General features: G+C 40.9%; 1 protein-coding gene across 4 annotated transcripts in view; it reads right to left on the reverse strand.

Annotated features, from left to right (window-relative positions):
* The window catches only part of trappc9 (trafficking protein particle complex 9), a 278,262-nt gene that overhangs the window by 112,012 nt on the left and 139,768 nt on the right, over positions 1-26,482 (reverse strand). For all 4 annotated transcript variants that reach the window (XM_031278503.2, XM_031278502.2, XM_035992820.1 and 1 more), the window contains one exon: positions 16,125-16,235. In XM_031278503.2, the coding sequence (XP_031134363.1) occupies positions 16,125-16,235 (111 nt within the window). The remainder of the gene's footprint in view (positions 1-16,124; positions 16,236-26,482) is intronic.

Below are 26,482 nucleotides of genomic sequence, written 5' to 3' on the forward strand. Positions count from 1 at the left end.
GTACCAAGCGTGTGTGTGTGTATGTTTTCACAAAGAGGGTTATTTTTTACCTCACGTGCAAGAGCTTAAGGGCAGAGATCCATGGAGGCCTGTGCAGAGGCAGGCGAGAGCAACAGTCTATTTTTAGACTGCGGCTGACTCTGTGTAACCCTTTGTATGCAGCGGCAGCAGCGGCGGCAGCAGAGGCAGCGGCGCTCCAACCATCCACGTCTCACTCAATATGATGAGCTGCAGCAGAAATGAATCCTTACCGCCAATTACTGTATGTGGATAGGTATTGAAAGATGCTTCTGTGCGGACAAGCTTGTATTGTGCTGCCTGTTGTCATTAAAATTGAGGCTTTGTAGACTATAACTTGGGTTGACAAGAGTGAGCTAATTTTGTCTCAGCTGCTGAAACCATGACGCTCTTTTTGGGGCATTTTGCCATTATCAGACAGCAAAGTAGTTGGAGGCATGGCATGGGGAGATAGAAAGGAATGACATGCAACAACCAAAAGAGTCCCTGGTATAATAATGCATTTCTACATGTGTTACTATAAGGGAAGTGGATAATTCAATGACTTGAATCGGCTTAACCGCAACCTTTAAGTCGATAAAGTTACAGGTGACTGGAGAAGGAAATGACTGTGAGTCAGATAAATCTGCTATATCCCTCATATGAATATATGGATTTGGTGGAGATGAAGCACATTTCCAGAATACCAACAATATAAAAACATAAATGTGTCAAATGACTACCAAGAGGTCTACGTATGCGGCTGGATACCGTGAGTAGCAATACAGCGCTGTACAGGAGGACATGCGAGTGGAAAAAGATCTTGATGTTCTAGCACCTTAACTAACCCATCTCCAGACAGCCAGCGGGACTAAAACGCCCCCTAGGGAACACATAATTTCAAGAAAATGTGAAAGGGAGATAAAGAGAAAAAAAAAAGAAGGAAAAACTCCCGCAGACAGAGAGAAAAGATGACAGTGGTGTGAAGCTGAATCCCAGGGAGAGGTCGAGCAGAGGCAGATGTATGTCTCAGCAGTCAGAGCTCATCTTTGTCAGAAAGCATTGCTCCCGTGCCCTTTCCTCAGCGGATACAAGTGTGTTTTTATTAGACATGATATTGTTCATGTAATGAGCATGTACACTACTCCAACAGAGTTAGCGAAAGGCCGATTTGATTTGCAGGTTGTGAAGCAAACAATCAAATGGTAATGCACACACTAGGCCGGGACTGCTGGAGATGGGATATATGACTGCAGATGCATTATGTGCTCCGCTGCCATAAAAAGTAGCACTAGAAGGGGAAAGGTGGTCACCATGGAAACAAGCTTTGTTTGAAAAGCTCATGCAGTGAGGCTTGCATGTCCCTGTGCTCACCGACCCGGCAGAGCCCAAAAGGCATAGCGAATAGAGAAGAGACGTGGCTAAAACTGAGAAACTGCTGCAGTGAGTGCTAACTCATCACTCTACTACAGGGGGGGGTGTTACTGAGCTGGCTCTGCAATGATAATGGTGGATGGCAGTGGGAAGTAGTCCGAGCCTAGTGGTTGATGCCGTGGGGAGATGTAAACCCCCAATGGCCAGTCCAAATCCCCTGGGAAACTCAGCTGTGGTGTCGATGCAGAGCGGGGATTGGGATGAAGGAGGTCTGAAAGCAGTCTCGCATTGCCAGACCTTCCTCCACAGCGCTGCGGAGGAAGGTCTGGCTAGTCCACACAGCATTCTGGGATGGGAGAAAAATGTGCTCTGCTTTATTGCCATTTCTTTAAACCAATCACAATCGTCTTGGGTGGCGCTAAGCGCAGGAGTCAATGACGATGCGGCTGCAAAATAGCCTCGGGAAGGAACTTGTTTTGGTGGAACGTGTACGTTCAAAAGTTGTTTTAGTCGTGCAACAGAAAACTCAGATTGGACAGATAGTCTAGCTAGCTGTCTGGATTTACCCTGCAGAGATCTGAGGAGCAGTTAACCATAGTCCTCAGAAATCCACCGGAGTTTAGAACGGCAGCACAAAGAAAGAGGAAGGTGACGGACATCAGGTCGAAAATGAGGGACATCCGGCGAACCTCCAGCGAACCTCCGGCGGCACCTGAACATACCAGAGATGAAACCTGCTGCTGGCGGAGAAATGGACACTGGGTGACTTTTTAAAGAGCATCCGTAACTTAACTGAATCTCACGTTTCACAGTGAAGAATTTTGAGCTTGAGCTCAGAAATAGACACTCTACAACAAACATATCTGCTAACAGCAGTTTTAATGTGTTAGTTTAGGATTAAAGGGGCCGTTCACCCACATTACAAGAAAAATAGAACATATCTTCGCTGTCATGCAGAAACCTTGTATCTCCATATTTCAATTATTTTAGGGGACCACTAAGGCCTGTAGTATTAGGGGACCACTGAGGTCTATATAAAAGAGACTTCAGATACAGTATTAGGGGACCACTAAGGTCTATATAAAAGAGACTTCAGATACAGTATTAGGGGACCACTATGGTCTATATAAAAGAGACTTCAGATACAGTATTAGGGGACCACTAAGGTCTATATAAAAGAGACTTCAGATACAGTATTAGGGGACCACTAAGGTCTATATAAAAGAGACTTCAGATACAGTATTAGGGGACCACTAAGGCCTATATAAAAGAGACTTCAGATACAGTATTAGGGGACCACTAAGGCCTATATAAAAGAGACTTCAGATACAGTATTAGGGGACCACTGAGGTCTATATAAAAGAGACTTCAGATACAGTATTAGGGGACCACTAAGGCCTATATAAAAGAGACTTCAGATACAGTATTAGGGGACCACTAAGGTCTATATAAAAGAGACTTCAGATACAGTATTAGGGGACCACTAAGGCCTATATAAAAGAGACTTCAGATACAGTATTAGGGGACCACTAAGGCCTATATAAAAGAGACTTCAGATACAGTATTAGGGGACCACTGAGGTCTATATAAAAGAGACTTCAGATACAGTATTAGGGGACCACTAAGGCCTATATAAAAGAGACTTCAGATACAGTATTAGGGGACCACTAAGGTCTATATAAAAGAGACTTCAGATACAGTATTAGGGGACCACTAAGGTCTATATAAAAGAGACTTCAGATACAGTATTAGGGGACCACTGAGGTCTATATAAAAGAGACTTCAGATACAGTATTAGGGGACCACCAAGGCCTATATAAAAGAGACTTCAGATACAGTATTAGGGGACCACCAAGGCCTATATAAAGGCATCCAAAAGCATGTCATAATACCTTTAAACAGTGACGAGGTTATTTGGTCTAACCTCGTCTGAGAAAAATAGCTCAAATAAAATGTATTCAAATTTGCCTTTTTTCATTTCCTTAAAATGCAACAGTTTTGGACATACAAGGTTTTTACCCGACAGCGACAATATTCAGGTATCTAGCCATGCACATATGTCCATGTTTTGGCTCCGCCTCAATAAAGTGGAGGTAATCGGAATTGTATGTGTGCTGCTCACAGCAACATCTGTCCACTTTCCATACTGCAGAAATACTATTGCCGTTGTATTCTGTTGTTAATGCAAAATAACAGGAACACTTTTTTTTTTTCCAGAAAGAGAGGCTGCAGTTGCTTTTTTGTTGCAATGTTTCAATATTATCAACACCTTAAAGGAAATTTAATTCATTTCTAGGAAATCTAGGTAAAAAAAAAAATTAAATAAAAATGTAAATATAACTATCTGCATTAACGCTAGAGGTAAATCAGTTAATTTGTCTTTTTGTAATTTGAGTGCACTGACCCTTTAAAGGCTTGCAAAATCTTGTGGTCATTGTGGTGTTTTATTGTATTTAATTTTCTGTAAATTATTATTTTACTTGACTTTATTTACTTGGAATAAATAAATCAATAATAACAATAATAATGATAATAGGTCATTGACTAACTCCATCTGCTGAAGAACATTGTCAGATATTGTTTGGGGTTTCAAAAACAGCTAGTAAGTGGACCTTGAGGTAAGATTTTTTTTTTTCCAGAACTGTAAAGATATATAAAGATGTTAGTGCCGAAGCAGAGCGACTTGGACAAAAAGCTGAAAGAACCAGAGAGGACAGAAAACAATGGAGCATCCCCATGGATCTCATAAAAGTGATCGTGCAACGAATGGTGCAGAGAAATCTCCAGGAAGATGCTGATGGGAGGGATCATATCAGGAGGAGGTGACCGAGGATGCTCTCCCACTGGTTATATTTATTCAGCTGACAGCTAGAGACAAGTGCCTCGGGGCCTCTGCTCTTCAATTTGGATAAATATATACTGTTCAAACACTTGCATCAGACTCATTCTATACAAAGAGAATCACCCACTAAAGGACTTGACTGACTTGCAGTCAGAGCCACGTAATTACTATGCTTAAGAACTTCTTTTATGGAAATTACTTTCCAGCCTGACGTCTCGGACAACATTTCTTTTTTTTTTTCCATTCATATTAATAACAGACGCTTTAATTTGCTCTGTCTCATCATAATTTGCTCATTAGATGGAAGATTCAGTCGCAAGAAAGGTCAGGGCTGTCTGAATATACACAGGATCACTTCTATTTCCCCCCCCAATGAAAGAATAGGAAGGAAGTGAGGAGAGCGGTGCTAATTTACATGCTGTTTATGCAGAGCAGTGACCATTAGAGCCTGTTCATTTTTCTCAGCTCAACGTGGTTAAAAAAAAAAACTGCCACCGAGGAATAATTGTAGGGTGAATTAGTCATTCCTTGACTTAACGTGCATGGCGAAGCATACTGATGAATGAATGTTCAGTTTTACAGTTCAATTTTACAGTATCACTATGCAAACTTCCGTGGTCAGAATTTCATCAGAGATATTTAACAGAGCTGGGCTTTTTTTTACTTTTGCATTAAAACACATCGTTGTGATGTAGTTCAGGAGGAATGTCAACGAGTAGTCCACTATGTGTTAATCAGTGTTAATAAGTAGTACCTGGTTGTGTTATTAGGTGGTGACTCTATCTGTTTAGTGTGTGTGTGTGTGTGTGTGTGTCTGTGTGTGTGCTGACAGCCTCTAAGGAAATAGAGGAAATAATCGAGTGCCCCCTTCTTTTTCTGCCCTCTGCAGATGAAACATAATCGCTCCTTGCTGCGCTCGCTCTGAAGGTCCTGACAGCTAGGTAGTAACTCCCCTGACTAAGTAACCAGTATGTGTCGGTGACTCTTCAAACAAAGTAATACTGTAAAAATCCCACAGAGTTAAGCTAGCTATGCAGAGGCTCATGCCACTGTCAAACTAGCAGGATCAAGAGAACCAGCTAACAGACTGCAGAGAGCAGCGCTGCAGTTACAGTGCTAATGTTAGGAGTTCAAAAGTCACAGCCTTTTTTTTAAATGTATTGTTAAGGGAGACCTATTATATACTGTTTTCAGGTTCGTACTTGTATTTTGTTTCTACTAGAATGTTTAAAGCTTTAAAGCTTTAGTGCATAACTTTTGCGCAGAGGAGGGGTGGGGGCACATGCACGATCACGGAAGGCTTGTATCATGTGGACGCGCCGACAGTGTTGCTGTCATTACTTAGAATTCCTCACGGGGGAGATAGAAATTACGCACTATAGCTTCAGGGTCCTATTTTAACGATCTAAGCGCACAGCGTGAAGCGCCTGCCGCAGGTGCGTTTAGGGCGTGTCCAAATCCACTTTTGCTAGTTTGATGGCGGGAAAAAGGGTCTGTGCGCCAGGCGCATGGTTCTAAAGGGTTGTACTTAGTGTCTTCATTAATTCATAGGTGAGTTTTGGGCGTAACATGCAATACACCATACTGTCATCTCCCATTCCCTTTAAAAGCCAGGCATGTTTGTCATATTGGCGCATTGCTAGTATGATGGCAGATTTGCACCATAATATTTTTATTTGTAATCTTTTGCATGTTTGTGTGCTGCTGCCCTTCCCTGTGTGTGTGTGTGTGTGTGTGTGTGTGTGTGTGTGTGTGTGTGTGTGTCTGTAACAAGCATAGCGTGTGCACGCTGTGCACGAGCCTAGGCGCATTTTACTAACGTGCTGTTAAAATAACAATGAAATGCTGCATTACTGACTTTAGACCAGGTTTTTGTTGGTCAATGGCGCGATCACTTCCCACTGCCTCAAGATAGCAATACGCCCAGAATTCACCTGAACACACCTCCCTGTAAGACCAGCACGCTCATGGGCCACAGATGGGCGCAGGTGCATTTGCTGTTTAAACGACGTGGGCGCTGGACGGGAAATTGACAACTGCGTCGGTCTTAAACTAGCAAAGACACTCGCGTCGGGCATTGCGCTGCGCTGCACCGGGTGCAAGACAGGCCCCTAAATGTTCCAAAAACACTTTATTTTTCTCATACTGCCCATAGCTGCTTCACCTGTATTCACCCTCTGTATGACACGCTCTGTTGGAGCGCCTGTCTCTTTAAGCCCCCCCTCCCAAAGAAGTCTGCTCTGATTGGCCAGTGTTACCGGATCTCCTAAGTCTCCGCATCTGTGCCCTGCTGTTGCTGTCCCTGTACAGTCCGTTCCAGCGACTGAATGCGACGAGATATATAGCGGGACTTTATACCGTAAAAAAATCAACAATAAAGGCTTCTAAACCAAACATTACACAAACGAACATGTTGCAGCAGGAATGTGAACCTAAGGGGATTTCTTTTAAATACGTTTACCTCATTATTTAAAGCTTTGGCCACGTTTAATATTAACAAAATGGTCTTTATGGAAATATCAGCAAATCTCCTTTTTCTCTCGGCTGGCTGGAGGGGCGTGTCTGTTTGATTGACAGCAGCTGGCAGGCTGTGCTCCAGTAGTGAACACCGACAGCAGAACGAGAGACAAAGTGAAGAGACAAATTGAACAAACTTGTGCTGTAGCCGTCATGTCACGGCCACACAGCGTGTGGTTAGTGGTATTGAAGAGTAAGGACCACACAGCATCTAACCGGACTTAAGTGACATTTGCAGGTTCGGTTACATGCCGTTTAATGTGCTGAAGCTGAGCAGCTAATTAGCCATCTAGCCTGCAAACTGATGTTAGCGGTGCATTTTTCGCCAGTGAATGTTTGTTTGGTCGCTCATTCAACAAGCGGAGGCGCAGGACAAGAATATGTGTTCATGTTTGTAATTTAGATAAGAAGGAGACTGTGACTCAGCAGGCTGCTGTCTAGCTGTTAGTCATTGTGACCGCCTGTGACTGTGACTTCCCTGCATATGCAAAGATTTCATTGGCTCCCTCTACGTGGATGAAGTCTATGTAATAGTATTTCAACAAATTGGAAAATTTTCATAATGTATATATCCATATATATAAAAATGTCATATAGCTTGAATATTGTTATATTATAATCTAAATATGTTTAATTTCTTGCCCAACTTAATTTGACTTAATTGGTTGTTTTGGATAGTACAGGCCATGGCAGTAGTTAAAAAACACTGTTATCATGTACAAGTGCTATTTAGTCTCTATTAGTCTTTTTTGTTAATGGTTAGCCAAACATTGATTGTAAACATCCAATAATTGATTAAGGAAACTATTTAAAATTGTATATTTCACAAAAACAGACCCCTCTTAATGTGAGCCTGTAAAATCCCACACTGTGACAATGCTATTCCAGTAACACCTGGAAGACCTAACCACAAAGGAAAAGACAGGTATACACCCTCTACGTGTCCTCTTCTCTCTGTTCTGCTCTGTTCAAAGCAAAAATGGAGAAAAAACATTTGGACATCACTTTGTGGTGTCACGCCAGTCTTTGGGAACCTTATTGGGCTTCCAAACATCAAAGTGACCATTCACAGTCTAGAGGTGCTTCACTTTTCTTTTCACTCGCCATTAAAGAACACCATCAAGGGGATAAAGACCTCGCAAAAGACATGTCTGTGAATGATATGAGAAGATGAAAGCAGCACTTTGTCACTCACCCTGTTCACCTGTCCATGTGTAGCCTTCACAGGGAGAGAATACGCACTCCACAAACTAAAGCTACTGCTCAAACACAACCAATGAGATTGGACGACGGAAACAGCTTCCTGTTGCTGTCCTCATGTTCCCATCCTATGGACACAAGTCCAGAAACTATTACATCTACTGTTCCAACTGCTATATATGTCTCTCAGTGCATGAAGGCCGTTCTATTTCAATTTATGTAACCATGAAAAAAGCTCAACGGAAACAATTAAAAACCATTTGTTGTAGGAGGAAAGTGGGAATGATTGACAGGGTCATTTTTGCGAATGTCGAATCAAAGCCTTAGCGTCACCAGTCCTGGATGAAGAAAGCAGAAAACATCTTGCGCCTGACACCTCATTCATCATAAAAACAGGAAAGAAATATGAAATGACAGGGCCATCTGATTTCGACAGAGGAGGAGTTGAAGAGACAAGCGCAATATGGTTCAGCAGACGGAGATCTGCGAGTGCGTGGCCCCGATTCTCTCTGTATGCAAAGTCCTACCCCACTCTGAATAATCTGTGCGTGCGCTGAGTGTGTGTCAAAGGAAATGATCAGCATGTTGCCAGAACTGAGCTGGAGAAGAGGGTGGCTGCATCCACTAGTTTCTGCCTCATAGTGGTGTTTTTAGAAATACTGTTTGCTGTGAAATGACACAATATGCTGGATCTGAGCTAATGTTCTCATAATTAATGTACGTAGTATATGTCTGCCAGGCCTCAAGAAAAATCTCTACGGGATGGAAGCGCTGACTGATGGAGTCAAAGCCAACGGCTGTATATACAGGGAATGTCAGTCACAGGGGGAAAAAGACATGTACGTCTATATATACATCTGCAGTTGTTACCGGACTTGACATTTTTTGCCTCAGAGGCACGTTGTGTCATATTCTATCAGTTTCTAGACATGCCGTTTTTATCGTTTTTTTTTAATCAATTATACAACTGGTCCATTATGCATTCTGACCTCTACTTAAGTCCTTATGTATAACATTGACTTTATGCTGACATCAATGATAGATGGGTAAAGTGAATTCCTGTAATTATGGGAATTATATTACAGTAACAGTCACTCTGCTGTGCATTGTCCCTGGACAGTGGTGGAAGAGGTACTCAGATTATTTACTTAAGGAAAAGTACCAGCACAACACGGTGAAAACACTCTATTATGAATAAAAGTTCTGCTATCAAAATCCTACTTTAGTAAAAGTACTATCAGTAAAATGTATTTAGAGAGTAAGCCTTACATTCCAACAGGCGTCTGCGCTGTGTTCCGGCGGCGCCGTGGCTACCGGGAGCAATTGCGGCCACTCAAGACAACGCGTGGGATTCCACCAACCTCAACGCAGCGCGTCCCAGAAGCGCCGCTAAAAATATGCGCCGCCTCAATTTTTGTCGGAGCCGCGGGGCGTTGCACATGCCGGGCAGGAAGTGGAACGGCTAAAGCGTCCGGACATTTTTTCAAAATAAACACCCTGTACAGACTCCTGATCATATATCACATGACTACACTGTTTTAACAGCTATAACACAGCCACAAATCTTTGAACCTCGTCGTTGATATTCTGGACTAAATGGAAGAAACCATTTAACTACGTAGACTGCTTATGTTTTTGGTAGAAGCACAAATATCCAGGAAAAAATACCCCCCCAAAAAAAAAAAAAATCTGCGGGTCGGGTTAGATTGCTTTACAGTTTGGTGACGAAAGCTAGAACCAAAGACATCACCCAGCACCAGATCAGTAAATAGCTAAATCTCTATACATATGCATGACACACTATGTAGAATTCATATAATATATACAGTATATACTGTATATATTATTTGAATTGTATTTGAATTTTGTCCCTGTTTTTTTATTTATATATATATATATATATATATATATATATATATATATATTTTAGAGGTGTGCAATAAATTCGATTTACATTCGAATCGCGATTCAAGCTCTACTGATTCAAAATCGATTCATATATATATATATATATTTTTTTTTTTTTAATTGTATGTCTACTGCAATCACATAGAAAAAGTAACTACATTTACATACTATGAATCGTTTTTTTTTTTTAAATCGATGTTTTTTTCGAATCTTGAGCTTGATTGAGCTTGATATATATATATATATATGTATACATATATATATATATATATATATATATATATATATATATATATATATATACACAGTATATATATATTCGTGACCAGAGCAGACGTAGTAACATTGCTCACGAAACAATGTCTGATTATTTTTTTAAATGAGCTGGTTTGACCATGGAGATGCAAGAGATACGCACTAGTCCGCACAGGACCTTCTTCCTGTATTTACTTTCTTGCTCCCGCCCCCAGACACATCTGACCAATAAAAGGAGTGAACGTTCTTGCATGAGTTGTATTGATGCATTTTGGTAGGCTTGGATCTTTCCAGGTGTGAAACCAAACCGAACCAAACCAAGGGGAAATCGCTCCAGGTTTACAAACTGATCAACTGATTCGGACCAAAGCAAACAAACTATAGGTGTGAAAATACAGCGCTACAAGGAGACAGGAAGCACAGCTGATCGTCCTCGCAGCGGCAGACCATGTGTAACAACACCTGCACAGGATCGGTACATCCGGATATCACACCTGCTGGACGGGTACAGGATGGCAACAGCAACTGCAAGAACTGGCCAATCGGGTGCACTGCAGTGCTTAATGCAGCTGGTGGCCACACCAGATACCCCCCCTGTTCAGGGACACATTATTCCATTTCTTGGTCACATGTCTGTGAAACTTGTTCAGTTTATGTCTTAGTTGTTAAATCTTTTAATGTTCATACAAATATTTACATATGTTAAATTTGCTTAAAATATGAAAGCAGTTGAAGGTGAGAGGACTTTATTTTTTATTTTTTTTATTGTTGAGTGTATATGCCACCCGCCAAAGTGGCTAGTAAAAGGGACTGTGTTACACGCCACTGCCAAATTCTACCCACATTTGGCGTGTGGGCATGTGCTAGTGTCGAGCCCTGCATATATTACAGTACATGCTCATATTCATGCAACTTTTGATAGTAGTACTTACAGCCTGGCAACGTTCTACATAATGCAAGTGTTCCACAGGCAGAGCAGTGGGTGGTAAATGAATAACCAGCATGAGAGACTCCTGACAATGGTAAAATGGCAGCTCAATCGTGCTTTTTCTTTGCAGACATTCATTTATTCTCTGGTGTGATATTTTTAATTTTTTTTAAACACTTGCAGAAAAGAAAAACAACAAAAAATGACTATAAAAAAATAATATTACTCTGTGTTACCTCCTACTGTGACCTGTGCAATATGACAATATGCCATCTCTTATTCATCTGCATGTTATTCATCAGTACATCGGTATATATTCTTCCTCATCTGTATATAGAAGACGTGTTAATAGTGTTCATATTACTTTTATTTATTTTGTTCTTATTTTCTACCCCTATTATATATTTTTCAACTGTTGTGTTGCATTTGAGCTGCTGTAACAAGGGAATTTCCCCAGTGTGGGATCAATAAAGTCTATCTTATCTTACCGCAAAACCTTCTCATTGATATATTGCAGTAGCACAGTTAAAAAAAGAACAGAGCGGGAAAAAAAATGAAGACAGTGTGGTGCACCTAACCAGCATCATTAAGCTGTGATTCCACTGTGGGTATAACACCAGTGGTGGACGAAGTATTCAGATACTTAACTTAAGTAAAAGTCCTAATACCACACTGTAAAAGTACTCTGTTACAAGTAGAAGTCCTGCATTGAAAATGTTACTTAAAGCTATAGTGTGTAGTTTCTGTCGCCCCCATGAGGAATTCTAAGTAATGACAACAACACTGTCAGTGTGTCCACATGATGCAAGCCTTCCGTGAACGCCCTTCCCCCCCGGCCCTCCCCAACGCAGTTGCTAGTAGCCAAGGAGGACACGGAGGATTAACAAAACATGATGGACTCTTCAGAAGAGGTAATTATCTTCACTCGAGCTTCTGCGCGCAAAAGACGACAAAATCTTCTGAACAAAGTCATACTGAGAAATCCAGAGAGATTGTGTGGAGCTGATGGCTTGAATGTAACGGACGTTTATTAATATCAAAAAGCTACGAACTAAAGCTTTAAGTATGTAAGTATTGTCAGGAAAATGTATTTAAAGTGAAAGTACTCAATGCATAAAAATCCTCACATTTTAGAAACTTGAAACGATCCAAACAGTTGTGTGTTTAATGGTCTAATCTTTTCAGCTGGACTTGTAGGCTGTTATATTGTTGGGTAGTTTAATTTATAATAAAACATCATATTGTTTACATGTGTTTTGTGTGCAAAAATCTTAATTTGTAAAGTAACTAAAGCTGTCAGATGGATGTAGTGGAGTAAAAAGTACAATATTTCTCTCTGAAATGTAGCGAAGTAGAAGTAGAAAGTGGCATGAAAAGAAAAGACTCAAGGCAAGTACAAGTACCTCAACATTTGTCCTTAAGTACTTGGGTAAATGTACTTAGTTACATTCCAGAACTGGACAACAATACCATCTCTTTCTGTAACACAGGCAGTGTGTTTGGGCATGCTATTTTGAAACTGTGAAACAATTATTCAACTCATCATTTTAAGTCAGAAGAACTCGTTCTGAAGATGTCTGAAAATAAAAACTAGACATTTTACGTTGCATTAACGTGAAATTAACAAAACATATATTTACATTAGGTTAATGAGAAAATGTTTGTTGGTTCCACTAAATTCCTCCTTGAAGTTTTACGGTATATTTTATTGTTAATGAATTCAACAGCTAATCCTTTGACATGACATTAACATATAGTGGTTACTAAAGAGTATCTCGAAATGCAGTGATCTTTTTTTTTTGTGGTTACAAAATGCTAGTAAGCTTATCTTTAACAGACCACTTCTGCACAGGAAAGATTATTTGGAGTGAGCAGCTCAGTGATGATGTGTTTGGCTCGGTCTGAGAAGATGCCTTCCCACCCCATAATTCCCCTCAAATAATAACAGTCCACCCCTGTGGAAAAAGGCCGATGAGTCACCCACAGTGTACCTCCACTCGTGGCGAAGGATGCACTGGAGAGACAGCGCTGACAGGAATCATAATTTGCCACTTTCCAGTGAAACGACTAGCTGAGAGAGAGAGAGAGAGAGAGAGAGAGAGAGAGAGAGAGAGAGAGAGAGAGAGAGAATCTACAGAAATGGCGAGACTTAGTGCACGCGTGTGCAGGTACAGTTTATCTGCGTGTCAGGGGAAAGTGGAAAAACAGCAGAGACACATTGTGGAATGACTAATTTGGGCCTAAAAAATAAACAGATCTTGCATTGTCCTACATAAATTTAGGATTTCACCCAGATTTTTCTATTCCTGGCAAAGAAGAGAACTCAGTAAAAAAAGCATTTAGACTGTCAGAGACACTAAAACTGAAATCCAGACTAAGACAATTCTTTGAGGTGAATTTGGCAGCTCTCAAAGGAATAGTGAGGAACCCCTGAAGCTAAAAGGGGTAGAAAACATAACTATCCAATCTAAAACTTGCCAGATATAGCAAAAGCAACAGTATCCACAACATCAGTCTCTTTTAGAGCATGTATGCTGCCGCACGTACACAGACCATGTAAACAAAGTCTGCCTTCAATTTATTATGACTATAATGCTTATAAATCTGCAATTTCAATGTTGGGATGGATTTTATACAAGAAAGAAGTATTACTAGAAAGGCTTAAACTCTAGAGATGTCATATGTTTTTTTTGCCACAAATCCTGATCTGAGTCATTTAATATTTAATATCTGATGATACCCAGTCCAATGTGATACTTTGATTTTCATACATGATAGAGGTGCATATTGCATTCTTGGCCTAAATAAGGCCTAACTTAAGATTCAAGAGAAATCTAGATTTGCTGTAAATCTGCAAGAATCACATCTTTGGTTTTATGGCTTCCTATAATATTTTGCACAGTGTCCATTAGTGTTTGTGTAATATCAGTGGAGAGATTTCTCTTACAGTGGATTTGTTGTGGTAGCATGACCGCTTGCCTTCATTCCCTTATATAGAATTGAAATGCAGTTTTAAGCCCAGTCCAAACCAAAGATCCGCAACGAGACAAGTTGAAACTTGCAACCACTTGCAACGCGCCGGTCTGCAGCGTCCTGACAGCTTCCAGTTCACACCAATGAGACGAGACGTTGTATCATCTCCAAAGGAACAACTTTTTGTACTTCCGTTCTACCTCCTGACTTTCAGGCAGTTGCATTTCTAGTGATGAATCGGCGAAAACAGCGGTTTATTTATGTAATTCCTGCTTTGTTCTAACGCCGCTCACTCTCTTCAGTCACTCTCTAGCTCGCTCGACCACATTACCGTGCTCGCGGGCGCTTGTTGAGCCTCCGTCTAAAAGTCTGCCATTTCTACCAGCTGACCGTTTATAACATAGAAATAAAATTAATTATGGATCATTTTATTTCTATAGTTTGTAAATGACTTTACAAGCTGACTTCACTATCTATTGGCTGTTGAAACAGGTGACGTCTCTAAAGGCCCAGACACACAGACCAGACGGCCGACCCTCGCCAGAAAAGGCAGTTGGACTGATCAGTCTCCCCGAGTTGGTCAAAAAAGTGCCTCGGAACACACCAAAGCGACCAGACGTAATACGTCTCCATAACAGCAGGCTAATTTGTATTGTTGCCCAAAAATGAAAACCGGCAGCTGATTGGACGAACGCGTCACATGGGTCTGGTTTCTCCGGAAATTCAAAGACAGACTGTCATGGCGGCTTGTTCAGAATACGATCTCACATTGTACTAAAATAGTTCACCGAAACGTGTTTCTGAAAACATTTTAAGCGAGAAATAGGCCGTGCAGTTGCTGAATCTGTCTTCATTTCAGATCGACAAAGGTCAGTTTAAAAGATTTTCGTCAGATTTTGAGAGACTCTAGTCACGCTCATTCCACTCCCCTTTTCCGGGTTAGCACTCAGACCTCAGACGGACGACGGCACAGAACACACCGAACAGACTCGAGTCACTGACCTCGCCAGACTGTCCAACGGCCGATTATCTGGTTAGTGTGTCTCGGGCTTTACACTGTAAAACCAGCCTCTGGCGACTTGACCAGCTGAGTCGCAGCGACACCATCAGCCGGTTTGAGTCAAGCTGAGACGGGTTGGTTCAGACCACTGCAACTTTTCCCTGCAACGTTCTAAAACGTTTTTGTCTCGTCGCAAATCTTTGTTCTGAACTGAGCTTCAATCAACAGAAGCAGATTCAATATGTGGTGCACCTGAAAGGTGTCACTGCGATTGGTGTCAAGTGACTTTTTGTCGTTTTGACAAACCACAATCACGCTCACATAGTTTATGCTAATGACCACTGCCGGTGTTTACAATATTAATGGCAATAGCTGACTGTTAATTGTTTGGTTCACTTGTCAGTTGCACTTTACATTAGATTATTAGATATTGTCATGGCACACAATAGCACATTTTGACAGCTGTTGTGTACCCAGATTGCAAAGGGTTAACATAAACGAAGATCGAACAGTCGAACATGTTCGTGCAGGAATGTGATCCAAAATTGGGGGGGAAATGAACAACATCTGCAGCCAAGACAACAGCTATCTCTGGTGGTTCGTGTAGCCAACGCTACGGTTACATGTGGCAGTGGACTGACAGTAACGGAGTACCACAGCACTTTCTAACGTGAAAATTCACCAATGAAAGCTAGACAAAGAACTACACAATCGATCATGGTCCAGCAGGAATGTGATCTGAAATTTGGGGGGAAATCAACAACATCTGCAAGTAAGATTGCAGGTTTCCCTGGCATTAGCGTGTAGCTACATGTAGCAGTGGATGGAATGTAAATGCAGTAATGTGCCCGGGGAAGATGATCATATAAAGAAATCCAGCACAGGTTGAGGTCACCTCGAGGGGAGAGTAGAAAAAACTGTTGGAAATGTGTGCTCAGAACACAACAGGTCTCTTTTAATGTCTGACGAAAGACATATTTTGGTTTAAAAGAACACAAAGTTAAGAATGCTGGGAGAAAAATGAACTAAACAAACTTGAGATCTGGAAGACATTTTGCTTTGATCACCAATATATGGGACATGATAAGACTACACCCATCTGTATTTAGAAAGAGAACCCTTCCACTCACCTCTGGCACTCGCTGGCATGGAGAACCAGTTCCTGGTTGTTCTTGGCGCTGACAGTGAGCTCGTGCTCCGTTGGGTTGAAGATGTCGAGCAGTAGATGACACTGGCGAGTGCTGTGGACGGACACAGAAACAAAAGCTGAGTGGAGGACCAAAATCTATGTGTGTATATCTATGTGTGTGTGTGTGTGTGTATATATATATATATATATATATATATATACAGTGAGGAAAATAAGTATTTGAACACCCTGCTATTTTGCAAGTTCTCCCACTTAGAAATCATGGAGGGGTCTGAAATTGTCATCGTAGGTGCATGTCCACTGTGAGAGACATAATCTTAAAAAAAAAAAAATCCAGAAATCACAATGTATGATTTTTTAACTATTTATTTGTATGATACAGCTGCAAATAAGTATTTGAACACCTGAGAAAATCAATGTTAATATTTGGTACAGTAGCCTTTGTTCGCAATTACAGAGGTCAAACGTTTCCTGTAGTTTTTCACCAGGTTTGCACACACTGCAGGAGGGATTTTGGCCCACTCCTCCACACAGATCTTCTCTAGATCAGTCAGGTTTCTGGGCTGTCGCTGAGAAACACGGAGTTTGAGCTCCCTCCAAAGATTCTCTATTGGGTTCAGGTCTGGAGACTGGCTAGGCCACGCCAGAACCTTGATATGCTTCTTATAGAGCCACTCCTTGGTTATCCTGGCTGTGTGCTTCGGGTCATTGTCATGTTGGAAGACCCAGCCTCGACCCATCTTCAATGCTCTAACTGAGGGAAGGAGGTTGTTCCCCAAAATCTCGCAATACATGGCCCCGGTCATCCTCTCCTTAATACAGTGCAGTCGCCCTGTCCCATGTGCAGAAAAACACCCCCAAAGCATGATGCTACCACCCCCATGCTTCACAGTAGGGAAGGTGTTCTTGGGATGGTACTCATCATTCTTCTTCCTCCAAACACGGTTAGTGGAATTATGACCAAAAAGTTCTATTTTGGTCTCATCTGACCACATGACTTTCTCCCATGACTCCTCTGGATCATCCAAATGGTCATTGGCAAACTTAAGACGGGCCTTGACATGTGCTGGTTTAAGCAGGGGAACCTTCCGTGCCATGCATGATTTCAAACCATGACGTCTTAGTGTATTACCAACAGTAACCTTGGAAACGGTGGTCCCAGCTCTTTTCAGGTCATTGACCAGCTCCTCCCGTGTAGTTCTGGGCTGATTTCTCACCTTTCTTAGGATCATTGAGACCCCACGAGGTGAGATCTTGCATGGAGCCCCAGTCCGAGGGAGATTGACAGTCATGTTTAGCTTCTTCCATTTTCTAATGATTGCTCCAACAGTGGACCTTTTTACACCAAGCTGCTTGGCAATTTCCCCGTAGCCCTTTCCAGCCTTGTGGAGGTGTACAATTTTGTCTCTAGTGTCTTTGGACAGCTCTTTGGTCTTGGCCATGTTAGTAGTTGAATTCTTACTGATTGTATGGGGTGGACAGGTGTCTTTATGCAGCTAACGACCTCAAACAGGTGCATTTAATTTAGGATAATAAATGGAGTGGAGGTGGACATTTTAAAGGCAGACTAACAGGTCTTTGAGGGTCAGAATTCTAGCTGATAGACAGGTGTTCAAATACTAGCTGTATCATACAAATAAATAGTTAAAAAATCATACATTGTGATTTCTGGATTTTTTTTTTTAGATTATGTCTCTCACAGTGGACATGCACCTACGATGACAATTTCAGACCCCTCCATGATTTCTAAGTGGGAGAACTTGCAAAATAGCAGGGTGTTCAAATACTTATTTTCCTCATATATATATATATATATATATATATATATTATAAGTATAAAAAGAGTATCTGTTTGTACAGGCCCATACTAATGCTTCATGGCTCCTAGAGGTTGAGCTCAACACATGAATGAGAGAAACTTGAACATAAGTTAACTAGCCGAAGAGGTTTTCATCAAGATGGCGGACAGCAGAGTGAGGAAAATAACAGATGCCCCAGCCACGTTTAAGTCCAAAGTCTGGACCCATAGTTGCTCTCTAGTTCTGTAACTTTGATTTACAGACTGAAAAACTGGAGCTGCAGAATTGTGCTTTTTCTTCTAACAGTTTGGACTTGAAAGAGAGAAAACCTGCATACAACCTTTTCACATGCATTTTGTATTCATAGTCCAATATCGTGATGTATCATTATAGGGTTGTCTAGCAATATATTGATTATCGCAGAATTGCTGTATCGTGATATTATCAGTATGGTGAACCATATATTGTGTATTGTATCGTGAGGTACCCTGTGATTCCCACCCCTACGGTGCACAATTTCAGACAAAGATTTCTTTCTCTATTATACACAAAGAAGGTGTAGGGTGTCTCTGTATGCATGACGACTTGTTTATGTGTATGTGAGTTTATACTTCATGCATGAGGTTATGATTACTTTCTAAAAATACTAGGCCACATACACCCACCCACGCAGCAAATGCATGAGATCAAGAGAAGACACGGCGTGAAGTACTCATCAGTCCTTGTCACAACATCAAAAGGTGGCAGACCTTTCATCAAGCCCACAGGCCTGGATGAAGCAGGCCATCTCCACATCATCCTGGGCCTGCCTTTCTCATGCAGATCATAAGAGGGCCAATTTGTGATTTAGATCAAGACAGATAATGATAGATGAAAGGAATGGATATCTCAAAACAGAATCACAGGACAGACTGTCCAATGTAGCCACTTAGTGCAGGCATTATGCAACATGACCCCACACAAATTGCAACAGAAATTCTTTCAACTGATCTAGTCTCATAAAAGTCTCCTCTCTAACATATACAAAAGTCCTAAGAAATCCAAGTGGTGGAAAATATTAAAAAATACTGAAATCTGTAATGCCAGTTTCTCATTGCAGCCCATGTTAACTGGAGACACTGCATGTGAATAGGGGAAACATTTCAACTAACAGATATCTCCATGAAACTTCCCCAGTTGATTACTTACATTAAGACAATGTTTTTTTGTATTGCTAGTTCTCTGAACTTTTATGTTTAATTATGCAAATGAGGCATTGTTTAATTAAATATGTGCTAATTATCATAAATAGTGGTGGTACAGTATTTTTTTCAACTAGGACCCTATTTTCCCATTCCCATGCAAGTGACTAATGTGAACCAACTTTTCTGAAATCTTTTGAAATATGTGATCCAGTATTGAGTGAGAGAGAATGCTGTAACCAGCAGCCACGAACGGGCTGCAATGTAACCCTATAGGACAAATGTTGAGCTCAGTTAGTGTCCACTCAAAGTGCTGCTGTTTTTGCCGCTGACAGGCTCAGATTATTATTCTAAGTGTCTGACAACATTATGGAAAGGATCCCTACAGAGTTCGACCTTTTTGTTAAAGAGTAAGATCCTTTTTGTTTAACATCAAACAGCCCCGAAATTACCATCACCAAACCCACCAGACTCCAAAAAAAAGTAAGTAAGTACGTAAGTAAGTAAATAAACACTCCTCCCCATTCACATGATTTTTACACAAATACATTCACATGTGCTGGACTTCACTACACCACAGACTGCACGGGTTGTAGCTGCTGTGGTAGTGGGCCAATCACATGTCGCATTGAATCGAACAACGCTTGCAGTGATTGGCTGTGTGCGAAACCGTACAAATAGTCTTTTTTTTCCTAGACCTGGGTACAAAAAGAAATGAATGCAGGTATTGTTTCAATAAGTAAGTTTCAATACTACCTGGTGTGGTTTTTTCAGACCCGATACCCAGCCCTATTGTGACTACCACACAGTTGTCTATTCCTTTAAGTATAATACAACCCCCAGAAAAAAATAATTTCCAGAAAAAATATCTTGCGTCTCATATTCAAGGCAATACGGTACTTTTAGAAAACCATTTTCCACAATAAGTGGAATTGGAATCTAACTGCAAAAGGAAAGAACAGATGTAAATATAATTGATATCCATTGGATAAATGCTGCCCATCACTCCATCTTCCCTCCAGGTCACACTAAGCCCCCCCCATAGCTCCTTGTCTCTTAAATCTCAGGGTAAATGGAAGCTTAAGTTGAGCTTGAGCCCAAGTCCCTAATAAACTGTGGTGGCAAATAAAGGAGCATATTTTTTAAGGCCTACCCATGTTTCTTTAATTGTCTCGTTGTCTTCGTTGGCAGACATGATTAACGTGCTGAGTGGGGCGAAGTACTGATTTATAGGCCAGGCCGTTTAGCTGAGGTGATCAATCAGATCACCCAGTTAACAAACACGGGGCTCATTGCTCAAGTACCCAGGATAAACTGAAGGCAAGGAGCCAGGGATATAGGCACAGGCAATGTGGAGTTGAACCTTTTGATGGAAGTTAAAATTCCACAGCAGGAGCCTGAAATGATGCTGAACACCTTTGTTGAAGAACTGTTGCTGAGACTGCTACAGAATGTCCGTAGACAAAAATCTGAAGCTCATGCTTTTGATCTAGAGGTTACTGAGTCACAACACTGAGTCATTTTGATAAGTATTCTGCTGAGCTACTACGCAGGGCAGCGGGATCTAAGCTAACTAAATAATTCAAAACCGCCAATAGGGTTTCAGACTGCTTGTCTTCATCTCAGTCTGTGAATTTTGAAATTCCTCTTTAAGAGCTGAGTGAGACGACGAGCGAACCAAGTTATCCCCGGTGTTTCAAAGTAAAGACATATCGAACCTTCTCCCTTGCTCATAGTGTGCATAGCAAATTATCCATCAATAAAAATACCAATACTTGTGCCTCATGCACATTTAATGAAGCATGAAATAACTTTGGCTGCATGTATGTGTGAAGTACTGTAGGGATTATTTACCATCACCAACATGTGCACCTGAGTGCAAATTAAGAAGTGCAAATTAATGCAGGAGACAGTGCTCGAACACAGAAGACCTTTCCTACTGATTATTTCAGGTACAGCTGGTGGCGTAACACGGGGAGAAAAAACAAGTTAATGAATGCCACTGTCTATTTCTGAGAACACTACCACACTAACAAAAGAACTATGAGGTCAGCGTTTTGCTACTATTGATTTTAAAAATGGACCTTGTTGCAGTAGAGTGCCACACAATTGTTATGCCAAGACAACAAGCAGATTCATCAATACACAACTGACAAGCACCAGGGCCACAGTCTGATCATCTCTGTTCCTACATCAACAATACAGAGCAAATCAACACTGACACTGGTCTGGCATTAGTTGGGAGTGGGAACACTGTCATTGTGAGGTAGTGGGACACGCACCGTGGGAGGAGGCAAAAACAGAGGAGGCAAAAACGCAAAGGTCAGAGCTGGGCACCACACCCCAGTCAATTCTGCAAATCTGGGATCAATAAGTGTCGATTTTGCAGCCCTACTCCGGCACACAAACGTGACATTTTCCCTGCACACAGAATGAAATGGCCTTGATTAGTCTGGTTGAATTTAGAATACTGCCAATAACGGGCTATTTTTAGCTACGGGAGCCAATAAAGCACGGTTGACTCTAACTTTATGTCCACATTTAAAGATGTCATAACAAGTGAGAAGTAGCTAATTGGGTAATGGCTGTCAGTATGTGCACCATGTCAAATAATCAATTCAAATCAAATCATAGTCACTCACTAAAGAGCCAGTTCACCGAAAACATATTTTCTCCTTGAGAGATCTCTGCTTCCACCCTGAAACAATAAAAAGATAATGGACTTATATTTGTAGTGCTTTAAGCATTTAACAATTAAAAGATTCAAAAATAATATTTCTGTCAAGAAACTCTCATTACTCTAGATGATCAACAGGACGTGAAGTGAAAGGTTTTCATACATAGAAATAAAATGTATTTATATGTTTCCTTGGGGTCTTTTTCTAGTAGTTTTAATAAAAACTGTTTATAAGCTGAATGCAGCAAAACAGCAGAGGGGTTCCTTCATACCCTGCTGCAATTACTAACGATGCTATAGATGATGCACAGGTACACTTTCATAAAAACACATGATCATGGATTCCCCCCAGTAGAGCAATGCATTTCTCCATGACGACACCATGCTGAGCGAACGGGATTTTAACGGGTCCCTGTAAAGTATGGATCACTGAGGATTTCACACATCCTGGCTCTCAGTCACTTCTTTTAACAGATCTGTCACCTTACATTGTGTACCAATGTGAGAAAGCAAGAGAGGAGAGAAGGTAGGGTCTGCGCTGACTATGGTGGGAAAGAGACGCCATAGGCAAGATGCAAAGTATTAAAATGCAAGGTATTAAAATGCATACTAGGGTTACAAGAGAGAGACAATAAAAGGGAGGCAAAAGGGGAAAAAAGAGATTAAGATGAAAAGAACGGACAGAGGAACTGTGAAACAGCGAGACAGGGAAAGGAGAGAGCATTTCAAGACAAAGTAGAAAGTACGTCTGTCAAGAGAGTCAGAGAGAGAGAGAGCACAACAAAGAGAGATAGAGAGAGAGAGAGAGCGAGAGAGAGAGAGAGAGGTACAATCACAGTAGCCCTGTAAGAAATACTTCCTACCTGTAACTTTAAATGTTTCTTTTTTAAGGCCTTGATTTGTGTTGTAGTGGATTATACTGTTGTGTTAAAGGAACACGCCGACTTATTGGGACTTTAGCTTATTCACCGTATCCCCCAGAGTTAGATAAGTCGATTCATACCCTTCTCATCTCTGTGCGTGTTGTAACTCTGTCTAGCCTAGCTTAGCCCAGATCCTGGAGGTAACCGGCTCCATCTAGCCTACTGCTCCCAATAAGTGACAAAATAACGCCAACATGTTCCTATTTACACGTTGTGATTTGTATAGTCACAGCATGTACAAATAACAAGGTCACATGAGACACAGCCATCTTCTAACAGTATACATACTGGGAACTATATTCTCAGAAAGGAGAAGCGCTGCTACTCTCTGCTCCTCACCAGGGCGCTTCTCAGGTGCTGCAAGCATATCACTCCGCCCAAGTAGCAGAAGTCTGTCCATGATCTGTGCTAAGCTAGGCTAGCGGTGGGTGCCTCTGACAGAGTTACGACACTCACGGAGATGAGAAGGGTATGTATGGACTTATCTAACTCTGGGTTAGTTAGTTTCTTGGTTAGGTTTAGGAAACGATCATGGTTTGGGTTAAAATACTTATGTTTGGGTCATTAGTCTTGAATGTTATGTAAGGAATGTTCTTACGTTTAAAAAAAAAAAGAAAAAGTTGGTAGAGCGCGAGCATATATATATATATATATATATATATATATATATATATATATATATATATATATATATATACACACACACGCCTATACACACACACACACTTGCAAACGTTGCCTACACACGCACACAAAAATATTGCCTATGCACACAGAGATGAAAGCTAGAGTATTATTTATTCAACTAAACACTTCAATATTATATTTTTTCATATTTTAATTTATTTGCCTTGAATACAACTCCCCTTCTGTCCTTTTTTGCAAGCGTGTGTGTGTGTGTGTGTATATATATATATTTTTTTTTTTATTTTTTTTTTTTTAAACATTCAACAACATGCATATCGCATATTTTCCTCATATCATGCAGCCCTACTAGCTAGCATGTTCGTGGTAAGCTCGCCAGTTGAAAAAGCTTGCCAAATAGCGCAGCAAGTGGTCACTACCTTATGTACTACCAAGCTTCCAGCTCCAATTAATTTGTGAGGACGCACAAATAACTTTCATTGTGGCATTTTCTGGTGTCATTGGGCACTAACGGCAGAGTGACAGACGGATGGAAAGAATAACGAGTAGGGAGGGAGGGTTTGAGACAGAAAGCTGCAGTGAGTTCTCTCTCTTTGCCTTCACATGTTGGATATTTTTGTGACTTGTCATGCACCATGGGTGGAGGAGAAGCACAGTAAGGGAGGTGTCACTGGCAATCCAGCAGTGCGCTGCAATTTTGGGACAAAGATCAACCACATGTCATGCCAGCTGCCAGCTCAGAGCAGGTCAACAGTGCACTCAGAACAGCACACATGAGTTATCTGCTATTTCTGTCCCTTTAATTGGTGAAGGCAAAAACACACAAACCTACCCAAAAAAAAACCAGAAAAATGTTTTATTCATGTTTTGCTTGACCGTTTCAACTTTACCATACATATTTCAACCAGTAGATACGTCTAATTTCACTGTTTTATTCTGATTATGGCAGGGATGCCAGGTGGTGTAGAATAAAGATTAATATTGAATTCTACCAGCATCTGTCATCCACAACAGCTGGCATGTACAGTATGAAGGCCTCATCTCCATGTGAGGTATGTGTTTAGTCTGCAATTGGTAATTGGAGTGATGCACATTGTCTAAGCCCGATTAGACATATCAATTCCACTGGGTACTTTGATTATGTTTTACATAACCAGCACCAGGGAGATGTTAAATGCCTACACACACATCTGTGTTGTTGTGAACATAACACTGGATGCTTATATTTTAATATCCTTGCATTGCATGCAGGTAGAAATCATCGGTAGTGTTAGAGACGGTGGAGTCCTAGAAGACATGGGACACTGTGCGAACAATGAACAAACGCTTTCCCAAAAGGCAACAGGACACAAAAGGCTATCAATGTTAAGCATCACATAAGCTATGAATAGTACAAAATAAATAGAATAATTAAAAATGAAAAGGTCTGCATTAGGATAGGATTTTGATCGGAACATCTGGGTGATGCTGTTGAATGTGCGTTGGCATGTGGGATGTGCTTACATTAACATACGCCGATAAAACCATCCTTGTCTTATAGACAACTCGCTCTCCAGTGCTGTCGTAGCTGACGTTGTAGCTGTTGTAGCCGGTGCTGGTCTTCCAACTCCGGCTTTTTAGTTGTGGTCGCCACAGTGTGACTGACTGGCCTGCCAATCAGCTTGTTGTGCTAAATGTAGCTAACGGCGTACAGCTCAAAGTTTCCGTGCGGGATTTGTGCGTGTGAACTTTGATTCCACGTTACATGCATCAATCTACATACTGTGTATTCTGGGTGCGACTGCGTGCGCCAGACAGTGACCCCCCATACCGTGACGGACGTTTGGCACAAATGCACGAACCCTTCCAGCCCTACAGAAGATGTCAACCTGTAATATGATGCAACACCCTTGTGGCTATTTTTTTTTCTTTTTAGCAAAGACTGTGCCATTTTACGCTGATATAGTTTGATAAGGATGTGTTAAAGTCAAATATGTCTTTCAATATTTCTGACTTATTTGGGTTATGGAAACTGGAGAGTGCCTCCATGTCATAATAGCGTACTGTCTAAATACATTTAAAATAAGAATACTGCAAAGGTAAAGGAAGAAAAATAAAAGTGTAAGGGAGGAAAAGTTAAAGAGAGGTTGGGAGAAGGGTGCTGCAGAGATGAGAGAAACGCAAAGAATGGATGATGGTGGATAGAGAGAAAGAGAGGTGAAGACAAAATGAAAAGATCAGCAGAAGTAGAGAAAGAGAGTCAGGATAAAAGAGATAGAGTGCAAGTAAAAGGGAGAGGAGGAAACAGAAAATGCATGCCATGTGGAGCAAGATAATGAGACAAGGAAAAGAAGAATGAATGAGGGAGAGAAAATGTTTGCATCACAGTGGGAATGTATTCTTCCTCTCCGTTACTGTTAGCAGATACTGTACTAAAGCACATTTTTGAAAGTGAGGACACAGCTAAATCACACACTAGTACAAGAAAAAAGGACTTTCAACAAGTAACAGAGAGAGAGAGACAGAGAAATGGGTGGATAGATAAGTAGAGAGGGAGGGAGCGACAGACAGACAGAGAAACACAAAAACAGATTGAAAGGATAAGTTGCTGTATTATTGAGCAATTTTATACAACCACTTACAAATTCTCTTTTAACTTGCAGCCAAGAAGAAGTTCAATAGTACTAATCAAAACAAGTTAAGTGTGAGACGGGACTTTAATGTCTATCCCTCCAGGGGAGAATTTGTGTGTACAAAAGCGTGAAATAATGAAAACTGGATTTGTGAATGGTTGCGATTGATTTCTAAAAAGTTTCCCTAATGTCAGTTTGAGTAGTAAGGTCATCTCGACCTCTCATATTTAAGCCTTAGAGAGATAATGTCAGAAATGTCAGGGTTTAAGGGATTTGTTTTGTTAATTTTGGCCAGTGCTTTCACAGCTATCACTTCTGGCAGGATTAGGGTTGTGTTATCGTCAAAAATGATTCGATAGTATTAATGTAATACCTGAGTTTTAATACAAACGCAAACATTTAGAGAACTTTACTTGGAGTATAAACATGTCTTCCTAAAAGACACTTGCTATTTAAGAAATGAAGCCAGACCTCTTAAATGTTAAATTACGTTCACACGCA

Source organism: Sander lucioperca, chromosome 16, assembly GCF_008315115.2.
Source record: "Sander lucioperca isolate FBNREF2018 chromosome 16, SLUC_FBN_1.2, whole genome shotgun sequence".
NCBI classification, from domain to species: Eukaryota; Metazoa; Chordata; class Actinopteri; order Perciformes; family Percidae; genus Sander; species Sander lucioperca.